The sequence below is a fragment of the Strigops habroptila genome, chromosome 9, assembly GCF_004027225.2.
Source record: "Strigops habroptila isolate Jane chromosome 9, bStrHab1.2.pri, whole genome shotgun sequence".
NCBI lineage: Eukaryota > Metazoa > Chordata > Aves > Psittaciformes > Psittacidae > Strigops > Strigops habroptila.
In genome coordinates, this window is record NC_044285.2 from 8,927,014 (window position 1) to 8,948,737 (window position 21,724).

The 21,724-nt window shown below is 40.7% G+C and overlaps 1 protein-coding gene across 8 annotated transcripts in view; it reads left to right on the top strand.

Moving 5' to 3' along the window:
- Nucleotides 1–21,724, top strand: part of ARNT2 (aryl hydrocarbon receptor nuclear translocator 2) — a 103,865-nt gene that overhangs the window by 25,988 nt on the left and 56,153 nt on the right. For 4 of the 8 annotated variants that reach the window (XM_030497661.1, XM_030497663.1, XM_030497658.1 and 1 more), the window contains 4 exons: nucleotides 5,767–5,814; nucleotides 9,357–9,401; nucleotides 11,990–12,203; nucleotides 14,397–14,610. In XM_030497661.1, the coding sequence (XP_030353521.1) occupies nucleotides 5,767–5,814; nucleotides 9,357–9,401; nucleotides 11,990–12,203; nucleotides 14,397–14,610 (521 nt within the window). Of the gene's footprint in view, nucleotides 1–5,766; nucleotides 5,815–9,029; nucleotides 9,101–9,356; nucleotides 9,402–11,989; nucleotides 12,204–14,396; nucleotides 14,611–21,724 lie in introns of those variants that run through there. The other 4 variants (XM_030497664.1, XM_030497665.1, XM_030497660.1 and 1 more) reach the window with 2 other exon arrangements.

The window sequence follows — 21,724 nt, forward strand, 5'->3', positions numbered from 1 at the left end:
CCTCAGAGATTGTGGTCTACGATATTCGAGGTCTCAGTGGAAATGCAGCATAGTCTGCTTCTGGGAGAAAGGGCCTGAATCAAGTTCAGCCCTTGCATTAGCCTGAGGGCTCTGCTAAAGAAGAAAATTTATCTTATCCAATTTGAGGTGTTGGTGTGGAATAGAGAGAGTTCTTCCACATCAGATTCCTCTGTGGTAACTCATACTAATTCTTTGTGTTAAAAGAAAAGTGTAGCAAGAGCTGCAGAAAACCACTACTAAAGGGCAGAAAACTACTCTTTAGTGTTAGCACCCCTCTGTTTTTATCAAAGGTTGATCACAAATAATGGTCTTTAGAAGATGCTTTCTCAGTGAGATCTAATCTGAGAGTGCCTGCAAGAGATCGATTAGTCTTATGTTTAGCCCTAAATAAGACAGTGGCAAGGCTTAACAGCTATGATAGTGTGAGTAAAATCTTGACTGATGGACATCTCAGAAGATGCTGTTCCTTGCTACTATAGGGATTGTTCACCAGAGTACATCATTGCCAGTTTTAGGAGTCTGCTCAAGTGACAGTGCTGGAATGGATTAACAAGGGAGAAGGTGGACCTCGCCTTGAATGCGGAGCTAAGTTGATATGATGGGAATACTTAGGATGGTTGTTCTGAGAGGGGTTCCTTCGGACAGGGCAATTTGGAGATTAACCCCACTGAGTGTGCTTCACATGCTGAGCCAACTGTATGGAATTGGTCTGAGAAATTCCTAAAGTCTGTCTTTGACAGGCATCGCATTTTTATTTTGAAACTGTTCAATGAAAAAGCCTTTTCAAACTTCCACTCAAAAGAGAAAACAAAGCATTAACTTCTTTTCGTTGCTACATAACATCTATAAGCTTTTGTACTTCTGAGTTGCAGGATAGTTGATTTCTTTTTTGATCATAAACCATGTCAACTGCCAATACCAGTTTGCAGATTACTGTTACCAAGGGTTCATGCTGCTCACTGTGAAGTCTTCTGATTATATTAAATACTGACTTGATATTAATTGAAAGCTATGCTTTAACTGTTGCATTTTAAGTATCATCATCTATTTGGGAGAAAGTGGAGTGGGGGGAGGGTGGGAGGAACATAAAATCAAATTATTTTAAATGTATTTAACATGCAAATGAAGTGAGTGAGTTAGTACAGATTTGCTGTTGGACCCAGACGGTGATATTTTATCTGTGCACCATAGCTCTGAAATAATAGCCCTTCTTCAAGCCTGAGCTGAGGGTGCATTTTTAGCTCTTTTCTTGTTCGGTGTGTGTGTATTCAGACCTTGAGGGAAAGAATGCCTGCTGTGTCTAATTCCTCCTAGCTTCTCTTTGAACAAAGTTGCAACTAACACTTGGTCCTTTCATTACTGTCGTGGTGATACATCTTTGTACACCTAAATCCTTGGGCATTTTAGAAATGAATGCTTTGTGTCAAACATAAAGGAATGTAGCTGGTGAACACAGTCATCTTTTCCAGCTTTGGTTATCTCTGAAAATTGTTTCTTTTCTCATAATTGCTGAGGCAAGCTGGCAGAATAATTGCTGTATGGACTTGAATGTAGATCAGTTTAAACTCATTGGCTATCCAGAAGGTGTTTCTGCCGTGTAGGCATTCATTGACAGCTTGGAAAAATATTTTTCCTTTCTATAAATTATACCAGGTACTTCGTAGAAAAAAGTGACAGCATAAGGTGATGCACTGCAGTGGTCAATGGCTACCTTAGATTAATATAACATTAGTTCTTTATTTAATGTGGGTTTTCTTTAGGATTTGCTGCATTAGAAGATACGGGGCTTTTCACCTTTCAAGGTTATCTGTACCTGGGGAGGGAGGGTTGGTGTTTGCATTGGTTTTTTTGACTGGTTGGTTTAGAGTTGCATTGGTTTTGTTTAAGTTCAGTGTATAGTCTTGTCTGTTCTCTGTAAGAGATCTGTAAGATCTGGGGAGATCTGGGGAGGAAGAAACCGCAGCCCACCAGCCTCCCTCCCCAGCTGTACCCCCCAATATTGTACTGAACAAAAGGCTGTAGTACGGATCCCCATCTGCCTCTCAGCTGCATCTGCTCCCTATCATTCCTGCCTGCCCCCTTCCTACGCTCTATAATCATGGCAAGCCATCTTTTGACATTTCTTGGGAATTTTACATAATAATTTCGTTGCAGTGTTCAAACCCTCCTCCATCTCAATTTTTTAACCTGTGCAGGACCACCTTGTTGGAGGAGGGCTTTTTCTTTGTATGAAAATGTTTCTACTTAAAAATAAATATTTTTTAAAAAACATTTTTGTCATGGTATTTATGGTACCCACACATCTTTTGAGGAAAATATATTTTAATAAGTACTTCGTACATCAGGTCTTTGCATGATTGACATGAACAGCATGAAAGAGGAAAACAAAATTTATGCTGTCTCTTCAAAACAAAAGAGCATAGTGCAGCTCTTTTAAAGTCTCTCTTTAATGGGAATTTGAAATGAAGATAAAAGATACTCTTTCTGAAACTTCTGAAATTATGTAATTTGTCTTCTTGGAGGCTGCTTCTGCTGTTTTGCTAATGTGCAAAATATTCTATCTAAACAGAAGATCTTACCTGTCAGGGTATAAGGAGTTTGTTGGAATATTATTTTTATGTGTTCTGCTGTGTTCTGCTAAAGATTACAACTGATTCCCTGCCTTTCACTCCATCTCGCTGTAAAGCAGACACGGCGATTCAGGCAGGAAGTTGGAATCAATCACTTTATACCCGAGATTTTTTTCTGCAGGTTTTGAAAAGTTTTTTTTCATCTTGCACAGTGAAATGTGAAATCAGGAAACGTGTTTGTCGATAAAGCAGGGACAGAGATGCATTTGCTGTTGCATTTTTTGCAAGTATTGACATTTTGAATTAACTTTATGTGAAATTTCTCCTTTTTAATAATCTTCATTTGAAATGAAGTCAAGTTTTTAAAGTACTTCAACAAAACAAAGGCATTATTTAAAGATTTAGTCTGTTACAGTCTGGTGTTGCACCCTAGGCACTCAGATTCTACCGTGATGAGCCAACTATAAATGTGGTAGGTATCACCTATGGATATTAACCCATCGAGGTCTTATAAGAAGCTGATATCCAGCCATCTAGATAATCAGGTATGTTAGTCCTACTTACTCCTTTGGAAGTAGGCATACAGCATCAAGCCTTAAACCATCATCAGCTTCTCTGTAATTCTCTGCATTATATTCCAGTAATAATAAACCAGACTAAATGCAGTAGAGCTGATATTTGATTCTGGAGGGAAAATCCATCTCTTGGCGCTCGGTTGGAGTATTTGGCTGGAAGTTAAGAAAACCTATAGAGGCACAGGATCTCAATGTATTGAGGGGAAGGAAAGGAATTACAAAATTAATCCGTCCCAAATTAAAGCAGTGCCTTATTAGATCCCCAAAGAAAAGGCTTCCCTATAGGTATACATATTTTCTGCAGCCCTTTTCCCTCAAATTTGAAACTGGAGGTTTCTCTCTGTTGCCACTGAAACCAGTGAAGGATAGGCCTGATGCGATGCTTTTGTGAGCGGTTTCAGGTGGAGCCAGCCCAGTGCTGGTCTGAGCGTGCCCTCTGCTTTTAAACAGACAGCTCTCCTGTAAAGCTGACTTTCACATTCTCGGTGTAGGTAGAAACATTGCAATTGAAATAACTCAGAAGTTTGTTCTGGAATATCACCTACAGCCACATCATTATATGTGAGGAAGAAGCAGGTAGGTAAGAGGGACCTTTGGCTAGATGATAATGTGTTCAATGTTAAATTGCTGGGAGTACTGTCTGCGCAGCAGGTCTGGGGAAATTAAGGCTGCTGGTGCCAGTGCTGAAGGCCAGATCTGGGGTGATGGGTAGCAGCACTACCCATTGGCTGGGTCCTGCCTGAGCTGGAGGCTCGGTGGCTCCATCAAGGGCTCTGGCCGCTGGAGGTCGGTGGTGTTCTGCACAAGGCAGCTGAGAGGTCATGGGCTTTGAAGCCCGTTTTGGTGATAATTAGGCAAGCAAAATATAATTTGTAGTGAAAATGATGATTGCATCAAACTTAACCAAATTAAACACACGTCTTTTCCCAAGACTCTTTGGGGAAAATGGTTTTCTCTCTGCTTCCTTCAGAAATGAATAATCACTGTTGCCATCTGGAAAATATCACTGTGACTTTTGTAATACTGTTTGCAATTCTTGTGCTTATTCCTTGTCCTGATTGTACATAGATTGCTGTGACTCAGACACATCCTTTATAGACCAGTCTCTCTTGGTTATCAGAGTAAGGACTCAAGGCAGTATTGCCTGACTGGCACTCATACTTCTGTATGCTGATGTAGTATCAGAGAGAGCATTTTTACATCATTGTTCCCATGCTCTGAACATACAAATCTTAATTTCTAATTGCTAGGGGGGTTCTTTTAATACTGGGATAAATATTGTCACTTTGCAGGGTTTTTGCCTTTAATAGGACTTGTATCTGTTGTTAATATGAGGAGTGTTAGAGACATGGAATCTGTAATTGTGTGAAGTTTTATTACACTGAAATGTTAGAAAGCTTAAAGTGTTAAAGAAACAACTGTTTGCAAAGCAAAACTGTGATTTCTTATCTACACAAATTACATTTAAGTGACTGATCAAGGTCTATATATCATACTAATGTATTTTCTCATTAAAATAAATACACTAATGCAATAATTGTATTTGGTAATTTTATATCAGCTTGGTTCTTAATCTACCTTAATGGCTGAGTCACCCTCTTATAATTGAGATATCTGTTTGTTCACCTCTTTTTTAAAGGTATAAAAATGATTAAAATGTTTTGGAAATTATACTATTCCATAACTTTCTAGGAACTTGGTATCAATGGGAAGGAGACAATCACACTGCCTAATGTAGAAAACTAATTTTGGTGGCTAATTTAGGAAGTTAATCTTCCTAGTCTCTCTGTGTAAAAAGTGAAGAAAGAGGTTCCTGCTTTTTGTGGCTCCCTGGAGGAGCCTAACTGGAGGGGTGGGATATGCCCCAAGGAAGAGGTCATCTCTTCCGCTGACTTAAGAAGAAGGTCTGGGACATAAACCAGGTAAGTTAGGTGCACGGTAGACCCATAGGTCATTTTAGTATTGACCACAGGAATACCACAAAGTAGTTGCCGTCTGCAGTCTGGCTGATAGTTTGTGTGAACTGATGGATTAATTTAGGGCAACTCTAAAGAATGTAGTACAGTTACAATCAGTAGCAGTGATGTAGATAATCCTCGCAGCAGTGAGGCTGGGAGTTTATTCTTCTCTACCTCTAGCTTTCTTTAGGCTGTGGCAAAACCAGTGCCCTGGCATTTACTATGCATACAGCTTTAGAACTTTTTCTTTAGCCTTAATTTTAGTCCTCAAACATGGAGTCCCTGCTGATTTCTGTAAACTTCCGTCAAGCCTAAGAGATATTATTACTTCTGACCATCTTAAAAGAACTTTATTTGTTTAATACTTCCTTTTATTTGTTAATTTCAACAGTGCAGATTTCTGTGGAGAAGAAATCTATTACTTTACTTAAAAAAACCTCAACAACTTATGTTCTTTGTATTCCTGGCAGCCGATGAGCTACTATTAGGGGTTCTGGAGAATCTGAGCAAGACTGGAATCTACAGTTGTTAACGCCTCCAGTCAAAATATAAATCAAAGAAGATTGAGAACTGCTGGCTTGAATGGTTCATGTCACCATTACCAACATTATGATTACTGATTTGGAAATCTTGCTTTTACAGGATGGACTTCGATGATGAAGACGGGGAGGGGCCCAGCAAATTTTCAAGGTGAGCATTTACAAAGAGTTGGCCAAATCACTGGCTTCTTTCGGTGGAGAAAGACAGCTGTCTCGCTACTGATGTTTTAAAGTAAATATGAATATGGCTGAAGAACTTGCCAACAACTTGACCTAAATTCTAGTTACTGTTTTTATAATCTTCCTTTGCAAATTGGGCATCGTGGCAGAAATCTGCCTAATGTAGTTATTGGTTTACATAGCTGACAGCGTATGTCATAATTTCACTCTGCAGCTATGGCAAATGAGAAAACTTGTGACTTTTAGGTTATTATTTCATCTGGTGTACAAGAATTCTGGTTATTTGACGTTGCTGAAGTTGTCTTTCTGGCACTGAAAATGAATTTTATTTTGAATTTCTTTCAGATGTTAACTGCTTGTTAAAACAATAGGACAGGTCCTAGAGGTGTGGATTGTTTCTTTTTAAGATTAAAGCTCATTATGTACTATTAGGTGTACCTGGATAGTAGAAATTGCCAAAATAAATGTTAATTAACGTGGACTATCCTAGGCTAGAAATAAAAACAAACATTAAAGCATCATTGCCATTTTTTCACTTTTTTTTTCTGGTCACAATGTTTGCATATTTATTCATTGGAAACAAAGCAGCTGCACTGAGGGGTAGATTCTTTGAGGCCTACAGGTAACTGCTGGTTATCCACACTGTAACTGCAGCATTATAGCAGCAGTCGTGTTGAAACACAGCTGTCCCCATAGGGTTTTAACAAAATCTTCCTGAGCAGTCTGGAAGATAAGTATGCTGAAGATGTGTCGTAACACCATATCATAACCTGCTCAACAAGACCAGCAACACTGCTGTTTAGCTGATGTCGTTTACTGAAAGGATATTCCAGTTCCTGCTGTTAAAACTGCTGATCTGAGGGCTAGTCCTAATATTTGCTAGGCTGCACCTTGAATACTGTGTTCAGTTTTGGGCCCCTCAGTACAAGAGAGTACAAGAGAGACATTGAGGTGCTGGAGCGGGTGCAGAGAAGGGCAGCGGAGCTGGTGAAGGGTCTGGAGCACAAGTGTGATGAGGAACAGCTGAGGGACCTGGGGTTGTTTAGTCTGGAGAAGAGAAGGCTCAGGAGGGACCTTATTGGTCTCTACAACTACCTGAAAGGAGGTTGTAGCAAGGTAGTGGTCTCTTCTCCCAGGTAACAAGCCATAGGACAAGAGGAAGTGGCCTCAAGTTACACCAGGAGAGGTTTAGATTGGATATTAGGAAAAATTTCTTCACCAAAAGAGTCATCAGGCATTGGAACAGGCTGCCCAGGGAAGTGGTGGAGTCACCATCCCTGGAGATATTTAAAAGACATGTAGATGTGGCACTAAGGGACATGGTTTAGTGGTGAACTTAGCAGTGCTGGATTAACAGTTGGGCTCAATGATCTTAAAGGTCTTTTCCAACCTAAATGATTCTGGGATTCTAACATCTGTGATGAATGTGACCTGATTTGTGCCTGCATAAGTGTCAGGGTTTCTAGGCACACTAGTGCACCTGTGTTGGTCTCTCTCCATCTTGGCCTTAGCCTTTCAAAGTTTGGTAGTGGGGAGAGCCAGTAGTTCCATTAGTTTTATTGGAGAGGTATGCTGTGCTGTGCTTAGACTCAGCTGATTTTAGACGTCGGATGAAAATCTGATATTTAAATCTTAAAACGCTGTTAACTCCCCAGATTGTTCTGCTGTTATAGAGTACAGAAAAACAGTGCAGGGGTGCTCAGGGCCATGTTCCTAGCATGTGTTGGTCAAAATGATTTGGTTAGCAATGAGGTGCTTTTTAAACGTTTAAGCTAGCCCAGCTGGCTTTGACTGAAGTGCCTGAAGAAACATGCACACAGGCAGGTCAGCTGGGAGACTGGAAGGGAGAAACCAGTAGTTGGAGGCAATAACATTTTCAGCCCAGCCAGCCAGATGAGGATAAGTAGACAAGCCCCAAGCTAGTGGGAGCACAGGAGGTAGTGGTGTTAGTACAGTGCTCCACGTGAGTTAACACACCTTGCTTCTCAGGGACTTACAAGCCTGCTCAGGTATCTCTGCATGGCATCTCATTGTCACATGGAAGCGTATGCATGCACGTCTCACCTAGTGGCATGTGGCCATTCCTCATTGAATCTGTCTTTTTGTTCCTAATTCTTTGGGTCAGTGTCTTCTCTGGGCACAGTCAAGTGGAATAAAGTGGTGTTTTCACTTGAATGTGTCAAGGGTGCTGGTGTTAAACACAACATAGAAATACAGCTCAAGGCTCTCTTAAGCTTTGTCTTCAGTGTTTGAATGAGTCATAGTAAGGAAGGAAAATATGAAACCTTATAGAGGAACTTGCACAGCTGGGGTACTTAAAATTAGTTTTAATTCATTTGAGAAAAAGAAAAAGTTCATTATTAGTTTTGTAGAGAGAAAAGATGCTAATTATTTTATGCTGTTTAACTTTGTTAGCTAATGCATGGGACCTTCATAGGCTGTCTGTTGTAATAAATTGCATCATTTTGGAAAGGCATAATTCTAATACAGAATCTCACTGGACTATACTTGAGCAAAAATACTCTTCACTTCTAAGGAAGCCATTAGCCTTATTTTTGTATTTTCACAACCCTGCATACCCTCATTTGGAACAAACAGTTTGGTTTCTCCAAAAGAAAGATATTTTTCAAACAAATGCAGTTTCTGTAACTATGCTAGCAAAATCCAATTTCAAATGACGAGTCTGTTGTTAGGAAAGGAGGAGCAGCATGTCATTCTTTAGTGAGATGTCACATTGCTGCCTGTCTCTGGGACAACGCTTCAGAAATAGTGAAGCTTTAATGCCACTGGGCAAAAGTCCAATTGATGTGGATTTCCTCCATAGAGTTGCTGCTGATACACCACACATGCCTGTTCAGACATCTAATTGCAGTCGGTTTGGGTAGGAATGAGGTACCTGTTTACTTCTGGGATTTAAGCCAGTTTTAATTTCACTTCTATTTACCCAGCAGTTTCATCTGCCTGACTGACTTTTGCCAGTCTTCCCAACAGACGGTACAGTGTCTGTACCTGCTAGAGCTGTTTTCTGAAGGCGTCCTTATATAATGCATTGCACTTAAGCGTGTGTCTCTGCCCTCCCATGTTATCTGTAGACCATCAGTGCCCTCTGCTGAATGGAGTGAGTTGTGGTTGCAATCTGGAAAGATACAGCTCTTTCACTTCCAAACGGCAATGAATATTTCATGGGCTGCTGTCAATAAAAGCTCAGTGGTGTTCTCTGTAATGGTGCTGGTTGTTAAGTTTCCCAAGCAACGAGTGTATGTCAAAGTGTTTGCATAAATCCTGTGAAATGTGTCTCCAACTTTTTTTAACATACAAATGAAGCTTTTGAATCGGCATGGCTTGGAAATTTCATCAGACTACGTTTTCCTTGCTTTATCATTCTCATGCCCTCATTTTTCTTGCTGTTATTTGTAATAGTTTGCAGTTGTGAACCTCTTTGCTTTCTGCTGTATGTTGATTGTCATGCGGTGCATAACCCTGGTGGATTTACTTACTGTCTTTTGTTTCTAGGTATGATGGTGATCAAATCTCTGGTGATAAGGAAAAGTTTGCAAGGTAGGCGTGTTCTGTAGAGCTCTTCTGCTGAGAGAAAAGAGGGGGATGTTCGTGTCCAGAGAATCTCAGTACGTGTGCATTAGCTTAGAGAGCTGGATATTTTGTTTCTAGGTGGGGTGATGATCAAAGTATTGCTGACACAGAAAGGATGGCCAGGTAGGAAAAGAGAAAATCAAATATGGTTTTCCCCCATTTTTATTTTATATGATCCCGTCCTGACTGATCAGAAGTCAGGAGGGTTGGCTGATCCAAACATGTTTGAAATCAGAAATAGTAACCTTGGACCTAAGTGGGTTTGGATCAGCTCCCACAGTCTCCCGAAATTAAACGTCCATCCAAAATCTCCATATAAAAGCAAAGTTCGTAATGACAGAATTAGGACATCGGTCTGTAGACATGTTTGTGAATGCCAGGGTTCCCATGGCAGGCACTTTTGGAAGAGGAGCTCAGCCTCTCTTTTTCTTTTAAGGGTTTAAATTTGAAGCAGTTTCAGTAAAGTTTCAAGGTTTTGTTTGCTTAAACACAGCCAGGTGATCAAGATATTGTTACTTTTCAGCTTTTATGAACATAAATGAAATGGATTGTTGGATGTTCTTCTCTTTCTTCTCAGGATGTTTTGCAGCCTCTTTGTTTATTCTTTATGATGATTGTTTTCAATGTTCAGGGGTATTAAACTACTTCAGTGGCAGACAATGTAATATGTACTTATAAATGTAAAATATATGTTGAACATGTGTGTTCTTTGTCTCTCTTGGTCACCATTTCTGTGAAAATGCTGAACTTAGAGCAAGCTTTCAGCATGTAAAAATGCGTTTTCTTCCACTTGTCCATATTTATCTGCATGTATATGCTGACCTGTACATGTATGCTGTTACATCCGTGTGCACTGTCACACAAGCTCTTCTGCTTGTGTGTGTATACAGTCTGACTCCCATAGGTACTGTTCTCTCCTACATCTGTGAAAATCTACACAAAGGCTGTTTATCAGCCATTTGAAGTGGAAAGGTTCACTATTACAGTGTAATAGATAAGTAGATAGTGACCTTCACGAAGGGACTGGCTGTAATTTACTGAACAGCCGTGGGCTATCATTGCAGGGACCCATAGCTGGATTTCCTGATTCGGATAGTAACCATAAGCATCAGTAGGAATAACAAACAACTCTGCTTGTAGCCTTAACAAGTGGCATTTCTGGAGACAATGCCTCATGCATATAACATGAGGATACACATTTTAAAGCAGGACAAGCCCATGCATTCCTGTATTTCAAGCAGCAGCATACTATGACTTGGATTCCTCCCTGCATTTTAAGAAAAGGCTCCATTATTAAAAGTAGGCAAAAAGTGTTCCAAGCCTACCTTCTGCTTTCATAATCAGTCTTCATAACAGTCAGCTCCAAAGAATGTTGCAGTTTCTTTTAATGTTGTGTTATCATACTGGTCAATGCTGGTGGATTTCTCCAAGTGATCACCTTTCACATCTTGTTGGATCAGCCAGCAATCCCACAAGAAAATGCCATGCACAGCTCATTGAAGATGCTGCTTTGACATCTGAAGCATCATGTACCTGTTGTGTACTTGTATTTAGCTGCCACCAGACAGGTACAGTATGGAAAAAAATAAGTGCTAGGCACTGAAGTATTCTAGGTAATTTTGGACCATTTCAATATATATATTCGTGTAGTTCCTTAATAGTGATCAAGCAATGGTGATTTACAGTAGGGGAAAACTGAATTCCCAGATCTTCAATTCTGAAAGATTTTGGTAACTGTTCCTTTTGAGAACTCTCAAATTTGACTCACCACGTCAGTCATGTGTTTGCTATAAAGGATGAGAACATTGGAGCTCAGCCCAAAGTGGGGCAGCACCAAGTACTGTCATTGTTATTTCCCTGCTGTGCTAGATTGTTCTCGAACATAAATTCTGATCTATGTCTGACAAGCCAGATGTTTATTTGCTGTCTTTCATACTCGTTTATTTACTGGGATTCTTTTTGTATGTACTGTTTTACCATATATGGTCCCAGTCCTGCAGTCTGATCCTGTAGACATGTCATGTCTCCCTACAGGGATGCAGGATGTTCCACGCAGGACTGGAGATCTATGTTGTCACTGAGTGAGGTTTTTTGTAAGACCTGACCTGATCCAGCTATTAGGAGAGGGTTTCTCAAAACAAGACCTTTTATAAGCAGATCCAGCACCTTGAGCAAGGACTGGAAGCTGTGAGATGCATCCCAGCAAACTTGGGAGTTTGGCTGGAGTTGGCAGTTGTCAGTTCCTCACATCTTTCTATTTCATTTTTTTTTCCTTAAACTAAAGGAGATTAAACTGGTTAAGAGATTAAGGCCTCAAGCCAATAGCTAGAAATATGGGTTCTTTTCAGAGCTATGGGCAAATCATATTTATCCCTCTATGGCCTGGATTCTCTGTCTAGAAACTGAGGGATAATGGCACTTAGCTTTGTAAAGCACTTTGCTCTCCTGGGGTAAAAACAGCAAAACAAATGCGAAGTATTAGGATTTGTTACCTCCAATTGAAATTCTTATCATGTCTGCTTTTCTGTTGGTTTGGTGTTTCTTTAAATGTTCAGGGAGAATCATAGTGAAATTGAGAGACGCAGAAGAAACAAGATGACACAGTACATCACCGAACTGTCCGATATGGTCCCCACTTGTAGCGCGTTGGCTCGTAAGCCTGACAAGTTGACGATTCTTCGGATGGCTGTTTCACACATGAAATCAATGAGGGGCACTGGGAACAAATCTACTGATGGAGCTTACAAGCCTTCATTTCTTACAGAACAGGTAGATTTTTCACAAGTATCTCTTTTCTCTGGTTTGTGGTCTTAAAAGACGTGAGGAAATGTTGAGAGGGGTAGAGTCTCAGCTTGATCCTTCGTTGTTGTATAGTAACTGGTACAAGCTACATAGCCAAGGTGTAAGTACTGACAAAATTTTGTGACTGTTTGGACTTGATCTTGACTGTATGACAAATCTTTCTCTCTGATGTAGCAAAATGGGTCTTCTTATGGAGGTCTGTCCATCTGAAAAGCAAGTAATTTGCTGCTTCTCATCACCGGAAAGGAATTTTCACCCCCAGACCTGGGTTTTTCCCATCCCAACAAAGATCCTCTAAAATCGGTTAGAAATTAGTCTGGAAAGACCTGCCTTTCCCTCCTGGGTTTAGAGGGAGGTTAAAAACAGTGTTTAGTCTTAACGCCTGAATTCCCAGCAGCTGAACTGGGCAGAGATGAATCCCATCTGTACTGGCTGAGGTTACATTTTGGATGGAAGAAGGAAGATGCACCCAGTGCTCGAAGGAAAACTGTTTAACTGAGCGCACTGACAATTCCTACCACTTTCATTGTTTTTGAAGTCCTATGGGTGTAATTGTGCGTTTTCGTGGTCTGAAACCATTTAAGCACTTACACATGTAATTTATGGCTAGAGGCAATACTTCCTTCTACTAGAGAGACAGCAGCTGCTGCTGACCTCTCAGTGATCACATCTCTACTTACCCTGGCTTTCCTGCAGCGTGTTTCTGGAAGGACTGTGCCATTCAGCTGATTCTTGGTAGGGCACCCTAGTCACTTCTCATTGCAACTCTTTGGTGCTTTTGAACCTTGCAGAATGGCAGAGTTTATCTTCATCTTTGTTAATAATGTATGCAAAACAGGTCTCATTATCCTCTGTATAGTGCAGCCAGCTATGCAGTGAGGTTTTTATTTAGTCAGTGCTTCAGAATTTATGTGCTTTCTTTAGAGTAAAGCAGCAGAAGTTGACAGTCTGTTAAGTGTTTCTTGAGATGAGTTACCCATTCCTTTAGTAGAATTTACTAGATTTTGATCCTCTCTTTATCAGCTAATATCTGCCAGTTGCATGGCAGATGACATGCTGAGCTGTCTATCCTGGAATGGGACTCAGCTTATCCAAAGCTCTCTGAGTTCCAGATGCAGTATCTTAACAAGCTCTGGTGGTCACTGGAGCCACCAAGCAAAGGCTGTTCAAGATTGTTTCCCAGGAATTAGAGTGGTACTTAGCATCCTTTCCCCTGAGAGGCTTTCAAGCTCTGTTAAGCGAAGGTGGTTTTTCTGTGTGATGCACACGAACAACTGTTTGCATGTGCAATTCAAGGTATTGAGTGCCTAAACCCAGTGTCCGAAAGTGAGGGAAAGAAGTCCCTTGCTTTAAAGGACTATGGTCCCTCTTCCAGACCTCGTGTGGGGTCAGGGCACTAGTCACTGCATCTCAGGTGGATGTGTGGGTCTGTCAGATATCTGTCTCAGGACAGAAGTACCCAGGATGATGAACTGGGAACCATGTAAGGAAAATGCCCAAGACAGGTGTACCAGAACCTTTGGATCTCTGAGGTTTCATGTTCACAGGCTGGAATAAAAAAGCAAGAAGTGATACAACCTTCTTGTGTTGTGGCTTGGGCCCACGAATGGGAGGGGAGGCTGAGGTTTCCTGTCCTCGTTCCCATTACATTTTCTGCCTTTTATCCAGGGACTGTTTAATTTACAAACAGAGTTCATCCGGAGGGGGGGAAACGGATGACACGACACGAACCAGAATGACTTGTTGGTTTCTTTCCAATTAATTTATTCAGGACGTTTAATTAAAGGATGAGTTTGCCGTATGAGTTATAGCTCTTCATTTCCTCTGTTTGTACACTGAAATAGCTTTTTATTTTTTAATGTTAGATGCCTATCACACAATATGTAGTGAGTTTTGTTTACTTAATTTTCTTGAAGTGCATTGAGATCACCAGATGAAAGGCAATAAAGAAAAACAAAGTGGTGTTTGTTATTAAGATCAGCAATTCATGGCTTGCTGCAAGTTTGGTTGTGGTGTTCTATTAATACTACAGTGAAAATTTTTGCCTAGGTTGTGATCAGCTACTACAATCACAAGAAAACAATATTCTTTGGCAGTGACAGATGTGTTATTTAATTCCCTTGTCTTGCTGGCATTCTAATCAAATCCTTTCTTTGGAAGGAACTGAAACATCTTATCCTGGAGGCTGCAGATGGGTTCCTGTTTGTAGTTGCAGCTGAGACGGGAAGAGTGATCTATGTATCAGATTCTGTGACTCCCGTGCTGAACCAGCCACAGTCTGAATGGTTTGGCAGCACTTTGTATGAACAGGTTCATCCTGACGACGTGGAAAAGCTGCGAGAGCAACTATGTACATCTGAAAACTCTATGACAGGTCAGATATGTCTGATGTATGGTTCTGTGTTACGGATCCCTGCAGACTTTTTGTGATGTTCAAAATGCTGGGTTTAAAAATCTGGTGAAAATGAAATTTGGCAAGATGAAATTGCATTTTCTTGCAGGCAGTGCAATAATAGAAGTCTTCTTTTGCATGACTACCTTTTGCATCCTATTGTTTGACTTCAGTCAAACCACCTTCACGTAGCTCTGCATTCAAACTTCTGGGTTGGGTAGGTTTGGAATCTGGGTTGTTTTCAGGCTTGGCCTGGAAATCTCGATTGTTTTCCTTTCATCCTCAATGAACTTGTGACTTCTTTACAAATATGTGTTTCTTTAGGGCAGTGTTTATTTTGAAGGCAAAAATCATACTTTAGACTTTTCCATTTTCATAAAAATTCCTTGTGGTTTGCTAACGGGAATCCTGGGGAAAAAATCCAGTGTCTGGCAGCTGAAAATGTGGATTTTAAACAGGAGGCTTGATCCTGTAGCAGTGGTATAAGTTAGCTGTAAGTTGACTACCTATCATTTCACACATAAAACTAAACCATATTTCTGTGTTTGGTACAACTCTGGCAGTACAGTTATTCAGCCTCAAGACTGACAGTAGGAAACTACCCTTGTCTTTAATAGGATACATGTGTGTTAGAGCTGTGAGAATTAGCTAAATCCTGTTTTAACTCAAACTTGGAAAGGAGGAAACCCAACTTTTCCTTTTATTCTTCCACATAGTATGTTTAAAACTAAAGGAAAAAAAGCTGGGGGAAAATATTTATAAGAAAATCCTGATCCATGCAAAAGTCACATAATTCCTCCTTGCTTTAGTAATTAATAATTCTGACCTGGTTCGCTGGAAGTTTTGTTATGTTTCATAACTCAAAAGACACTGATCCAGTTTTGAGTGAACCTGAACACTGTTTACAGCTTCCATGTCAAAACAGTGCCAAATTCATGATTTCCTGTGGTTTAAATGTGATGTGGTTTTGGCAGAGCTTTCATGTATTCAAATTGGAAACTCAAAGCAAAATTCTGTGGTGAAAATCCAGATGGATTGAAACCAAGTGAACAGTTAGGGGAACCTGTGCAGAGCAAAACAGCTGAGTTTCACACCACGAGACTTGCAAAGAGCACAACCTCTGTTTTTATTATGTAGCATGTAATACATTTTAATGTATATACCATCTTCCTCCAAGTAGCCTCAATGAACAGTCATGTTTTGACTCAGTTCTGGGGCTTAACCTGCTCAAACTAGAGCAGGACTAGACAATACAGAGCACTTTTGAAAAACCAGCTCTGTTTTTTCCAGTTTTAACTGCGCGCTTTTCTTTTACACTTAATTCATCTGTAGCCAGTGGAAAGAGAAGTTCAAATAATAGTATTTCTATCACTGAGTCTTTTGGAGCTGTCAGATTGACACAGAAAGCCTGTACCTCTGCTATGCATGGGCAGCTGAACGTTTTTCCAGCCTATTTAGAGCCAGGGTAGACTGCTTAGCTACACTCCTTAAGGTTCAGAGGCAGGCTGGATGTAGAAAGGTGCTTTTAAGGGACTGGAGAGTGTGCGTAGTTACAACTCTTCCAAGCAAGTACAAGTAAGAACAGTGTGTAATTGCTCCTAACTATATGGAGCACATTGTGTGAGTTTTCCTTTACAAAGTTGGTATGATTACATGTACAGTGCCATTTTTGGCCAGCTGAACATCTCACAAGCGATAAACCAAATAAATCTGCTTCTGAATCAAGCGCAGACATATAGTTGTATGTACATCATCTCTCATCAGATCGTCATAGTGGCATCATAATGTAGGTCCTAGTTTTTGAGTAGTTTTAGTTTAAATCATGGAATTGTTTAGGTTGGAAAAGACTTTTAAGATTATCAAGTCTAACCATTAACTCAGCACTGCCAAGTCCAGCACTAAACCATGTCCCTGATTGCCACATGATGTGGCTGGTGAAGTACATTTAGTCAGTATACTAGTAATTTTGTCAGTCTGTGGAGCATATAGATAAACAGAAAGCTCTAGATTTGTTGTATTAAACTTGTATTTCCTTGACTCTGTAAAGTATCATTAAATAAGAGAAGTAGTCTTCTATAACGATTGGTCAGTCCAGTGTCAGTGTGCTTATAAACAACATGCAGCAAGTAGCATTTTTCTCCTTTGAGATACCTTTTTGGGAGCAAGGTGATTTTAGAGTCTTTTCAACTAGTTACACTTTTCTTCCTGTAATGCAAGCCATATTGAGAGTAGCAGCTTTGTAACAGGGAGGAATGAAATGGAATATTGCAATGAATGTAAATATGGGTGCCTTAGTGACATTTTAAAAAGTCAAGTAGGCAGATGCACTTCATTAAGTCAGTGTTTATCAAGCCATTTGGGCAGTCCCCAAGTCTCTCTTGGCTTCTTGGCTTTCCAAAGTTATGTTTAGTGCAGAACAAAGGGCAATGCAGAGCTTGAAAGAGATGCAAACTGCAAGCCGATGAGCTGTGTTTGATATTGTAGCTCACCTCAGGCTCCAGGAAATCCTCATCTTTTAGTGACCTCTGGCTGTTGAGCACAGGATCTGCTTGGGGAAGAGATTTGCAGGTGAAAGTGTAATGGTATGTTATGATTTTTAACTCTGCTCTCTTCCTCATCTTCTCAGGGTACATTTTCTCAACCCTATAGCCTCCTTCTTCAGCCCTTGAACTGGGGAAGCAATGACAAAGGGGAAACTTTGCTTGCTTTGCATCAGATCAGAGCAATGTCCTTTGGTTATATTTGCTTTTCCTGTTACAAGCACTCATCATTAGTGCTGCATTGCTGGGCTTCTCCCAGCACCTCTTAGCAATCCTGCTACCCAGAGAAGCTGCCTCAGACCCTGAGGACTTGGGAGGCTGCCACTGCCGAAGGGGCGCGACAGAGAACAAGCCGGCAGAGAAAGCAGGCTCCCTCTCACATTTCTGCCCCCAGGAATAAGACTGGTCTGGGGCTGTGGTTACACGAGTGTTTCTTTGGCAGTCACACCAGCTTATGCAATCCTCACCTCATCTCACCCTCTCCTCGTTTGGCGTTTATGTGGTACTACAATGAGTCACATCAAGGGGGCTGACCCAGCCGAAAGCTAAGCCAGGTAAAAAGAACCCTGGGTTTGGTAGAGGCAGCTCTTTGGCCCACCTTGTCATAGGGTTGCTTAAACTCTGGTGCTAACACCACAGAGAAGCAGGGAGTGAATATTTAAGAGTAAGGAAAGGACAGGACTTTAGGAGCAGTAAAAGTATACGGCAAATTGAAGTGGCTGCTTAACTATGGCCTAAACCATGTAGTGTGTCTGGGGAGTTAATTGCTTGCTCTATTTTTAACTTCTAGGGTATGGGGAAGGATGGATAGTTTATATTCCATTTTATATCCTCAGAGATTTCATTCCCTGGAAATGGAACAATTGTCTGCTTGTTTATTGTGCATTAATTGCTAACACATTGTAGCAGCAGGAAAGCTGAACTGTGAAGTATATGTATGGTTTGAAATGTTCTAGAAAAGACAGCAGCTGAGACTCGCTAGAAACAAATAGCGCTCCCAAGAAGTCTTGACATGTGTCATGGGCATGGATTATCAGAATGGGGCTGATACTGAGAATAGTAATTTATTTTCCCTCTTTGTTGCTGGAAATCTGCAGATGGGAAAACAACTTCAAATATGGACAAAGATCAGATCCCACAGTAGGATCCATTAGCAAAGACCTCTTTTCCCTTAGGATGCACTGATGAAACTTGATGGATGTTGGGTTCAGATGCAGGTTCAGGGTTGGAAGGTGTGAAGGGCTGAATAACACACAGCACAGTGAAATCCTAATGCAAGTGAGAGCCTCTAAACAGCTGCAGACAACAGATCTCTAATGGTGCAGAGAATGGGCGGGACTTAGATTTAAGTGCAAAGAAAAGCAGCTTTTGAAGAACACCTCCACTAGATTTACCTTCCAAAAAATGACTGAGCAAGTATTGTAGTAAACTACATTCCTTCCATTAAAAGGCAGTGTTCGAGAACACTTTGTGAGGCTGATTTCTACCCATCTAATTCTCCATAACCAGTTCATGGAAGACTAGAATGAGGAATATAGGTACCTCTGTATGGTTGCCTGGAAATACTCCAGGTGATTCTATTGATGTGTCTGACATAGGCTTGTCAAGGCTGTGAAGTCCCTGTTCCTGCAGCCAGCATCTCCAGTTGACGCAAATGGGAAACACCCAAGTTTATTATATTCAATTCTGAGCTCCAAGCAGCACAGCACATAGTAATCCAGCTATAATATCTTCCTTCAGCCTCACTCTCTCTAGCTTAGGCAAGGCAGGAAGCAGCATATATAATCCTATCCGTGGCACAAAGCCACCTCAAGTCATTGAGGTTCAGAAGGATTCCTTGTATACTGTTTCAGCTGAGCAGTTGAGAGGTGCTGAAACTGCGGACCTATGACTGCAAGAAAATGATGAGAACCAGAACCTCTACTGCTTTCAGTTTCAAGTGATTTAAAAATGACTTAAGTCAATTTACTTGCTAACTGAAGAGATTAATTGACGTTACTTCTGGACAGACCGTGTATGCCAAGTTTAATCTTGGCATGATATTTTATTGCCATATTTATAAGTACAAAAAAGTAGAACTTTATGATGGAAATGGTGACTGACCACAGCACAAGTTCAGCTGATAGGTACTTTCTTGAAAGAAAAGACCATTGTGTGACAATTCTCTGTGGTTTGTGAATATGATGGAAACATCACTCCATGTTATACAAGCAGACATTTGGGTTGGGGAACCTGTCTCATGGAACTGTCAAATACTATGTAGTCTTGCAAGGATGGTTTCAGCATATGCAATTTTCTGTCCAGCTGCAAAGCTTTGTTACCAAGCACAGTTTGTAGACACAGCCACAAAATCCACAAATTGTCTGTAAAAATGAGAAAAATTGTATTCAACTCGAAAGAGGGCAGTGCCAGAGACCAGTGGAGAAGCATTCCACAGCATTTCACAGATGGGAAGTGCTCGACAAACGGTAAATAACCATGTGAAAGAGAAGATTAGGAATAACTTCTCTCTACAACAGATACTCTTCCTGAAAGCCAGCACGGGATTTCTTCTTGTGCTGTGAGCTGTCTTATACTTCCATCTCAGTCTTCCAAATCTAAATTCTGCATGATTTTTCTTAGAAGAAAGGGGGTTCTTCTCAGACGGACAGCCAGCCAAGTGAATGCAGATGATCGGTTTTGAACTCTCACTTCAGTGAGTGATTTAGGACTCCAACTGATGTGGAGAAGAGCTGGATGAGACTCCTGTTTGGCTTCATGAGCAAAATTATCTGAAGACATTCAAAGACTAACTTGAGGCATGACCAGAAACTCAGCCCTGGCAAATATAATCCTGTTATGCCTTAAAATCAACATCAGTAACAGTAAAACTCGTGTCTAATGAAAAAGTAGTATGTTAACAAAACAATTAATGGGATGACTTCTGCACTATATTAGCAAACCAGCGAGCTTCTCCTCATCCAGTTGAAAGTTGTATCAGCCTATTTATAAAGAAAAAGGGGGGGTGAAAATGTCTATTTTGGGTACTGATGCCAAAAATTTTATACCAAAAATACGTTATCAGATGTTCTGTCTTCCTGCGTCTTTCGTAGGAATTTAGATACATGCCAAAGATGGATGCATTTCTACCCAGACTTCTTAACTCTCCTTTTGTTTGGAGAAGTGTTTCCTTGCTGAGACAGTTTACAGAACAAGCAGCTGTAGTAAAGCTCTTTTGGGACTTTGTTCTCTAGCCTTTGGTTCTGAAGAGTGCATTTGTAAGAGGTTTTATGCATTGGAAAGGTACTCTGCACGTAAAGGGCTGTTTTAACTGACAGCGCTTGATTTCTTTATTTATTTACTTCTGTCTGTGAATTCTTTTAAGTACATGAACCCTAAAGAACTATCTCTCTCTGAAACATGCCCAGCCCAGCAGCTTAGGAAGTCAGAGTACAGAGAATTAAAACCAGATCTCAGTATTTTAGATTTTAACATCTTAGCACAGGATGATTGACCTAGTAAGACTGTTAGCCTCTAGGCAGGTAAGAATGAGTTGTATAACTTTTTGTTTATAGAAAGAGTTCATGGCTACTTGTGCTTCTCATCCCAGGCTAAAACAGTGGTTCATCATCTGTTTTCACTGAACATCCACGAAGCCTAACAAACTGTAGCATCAAGATGTGCGAGCGCCCAGTAAACAACACACAGCAAAACAGGGAGGATGGGGAGGAGAGAAAGTTTCCATATACATAATGTGAGATGTCCTGAAATCTTTTATGTCTCTGCAGGACTGTCTGAAAATTGGCTTTTAATGTTTTATGGGATTTTCCACCCATGCACACACACATACCCACACACACCCCACTTTATTCCTCAGGAGGGTGGAGGCTGGAAACTGCTCTGCCAGGACTGTTGCACCTGCAATGGAAGGGAACAGAGACATTATTGAAAACAGAAGCTTTGACACTGAGGTTGCCCTGAAAAAGAGGGGACAATTCTTTAAATATGCTGCCATGTATAGAATATATATATATATGAGTGATTCATGTCAACAGAGTATTTCAAGTTTCTGCCTGGTTTTACTATAGAAAAATCCAATTTTTTGCAAGGTATCTTTTCCTATTTTAAGTGTGAAATCTTGGGAGAGATTTGGCTTATTGCTGACAATTGCCAAATCACCATGTGATACCTGTTTTTCAGCAAAGTTATGCTGTACCACCGGCATTGCGGTAAGCGAAGGGGATGTTTGAGGTGTAAGACTTTCCGTACACGCCAGCCCTGTTGCCGTGCCATTGTTCCAGAGAAAAACAATCTGCCTGTTTTTGTGGACTCTTCTCATAGCAGACAGAGACAGCCTTTGAACTTGATCAGTGCCAAGCATAGGAATTGTGGTTTTTTCAGCTTTAGGCTGTTCAAGGGGTGGGGTTTCTATGTGTAGGATGAAGGAAATGAATGTTCTGCTTCCTGTAGCCCCATTCTGTTTGCAAGCAAATGAATTAGTGCAGTAGATGCTTAGGAGCAGGAAACAAGGAAGCTGTGCCTGTGTGGCATCTACATCTTGGCTGTCCCGCTAGTGT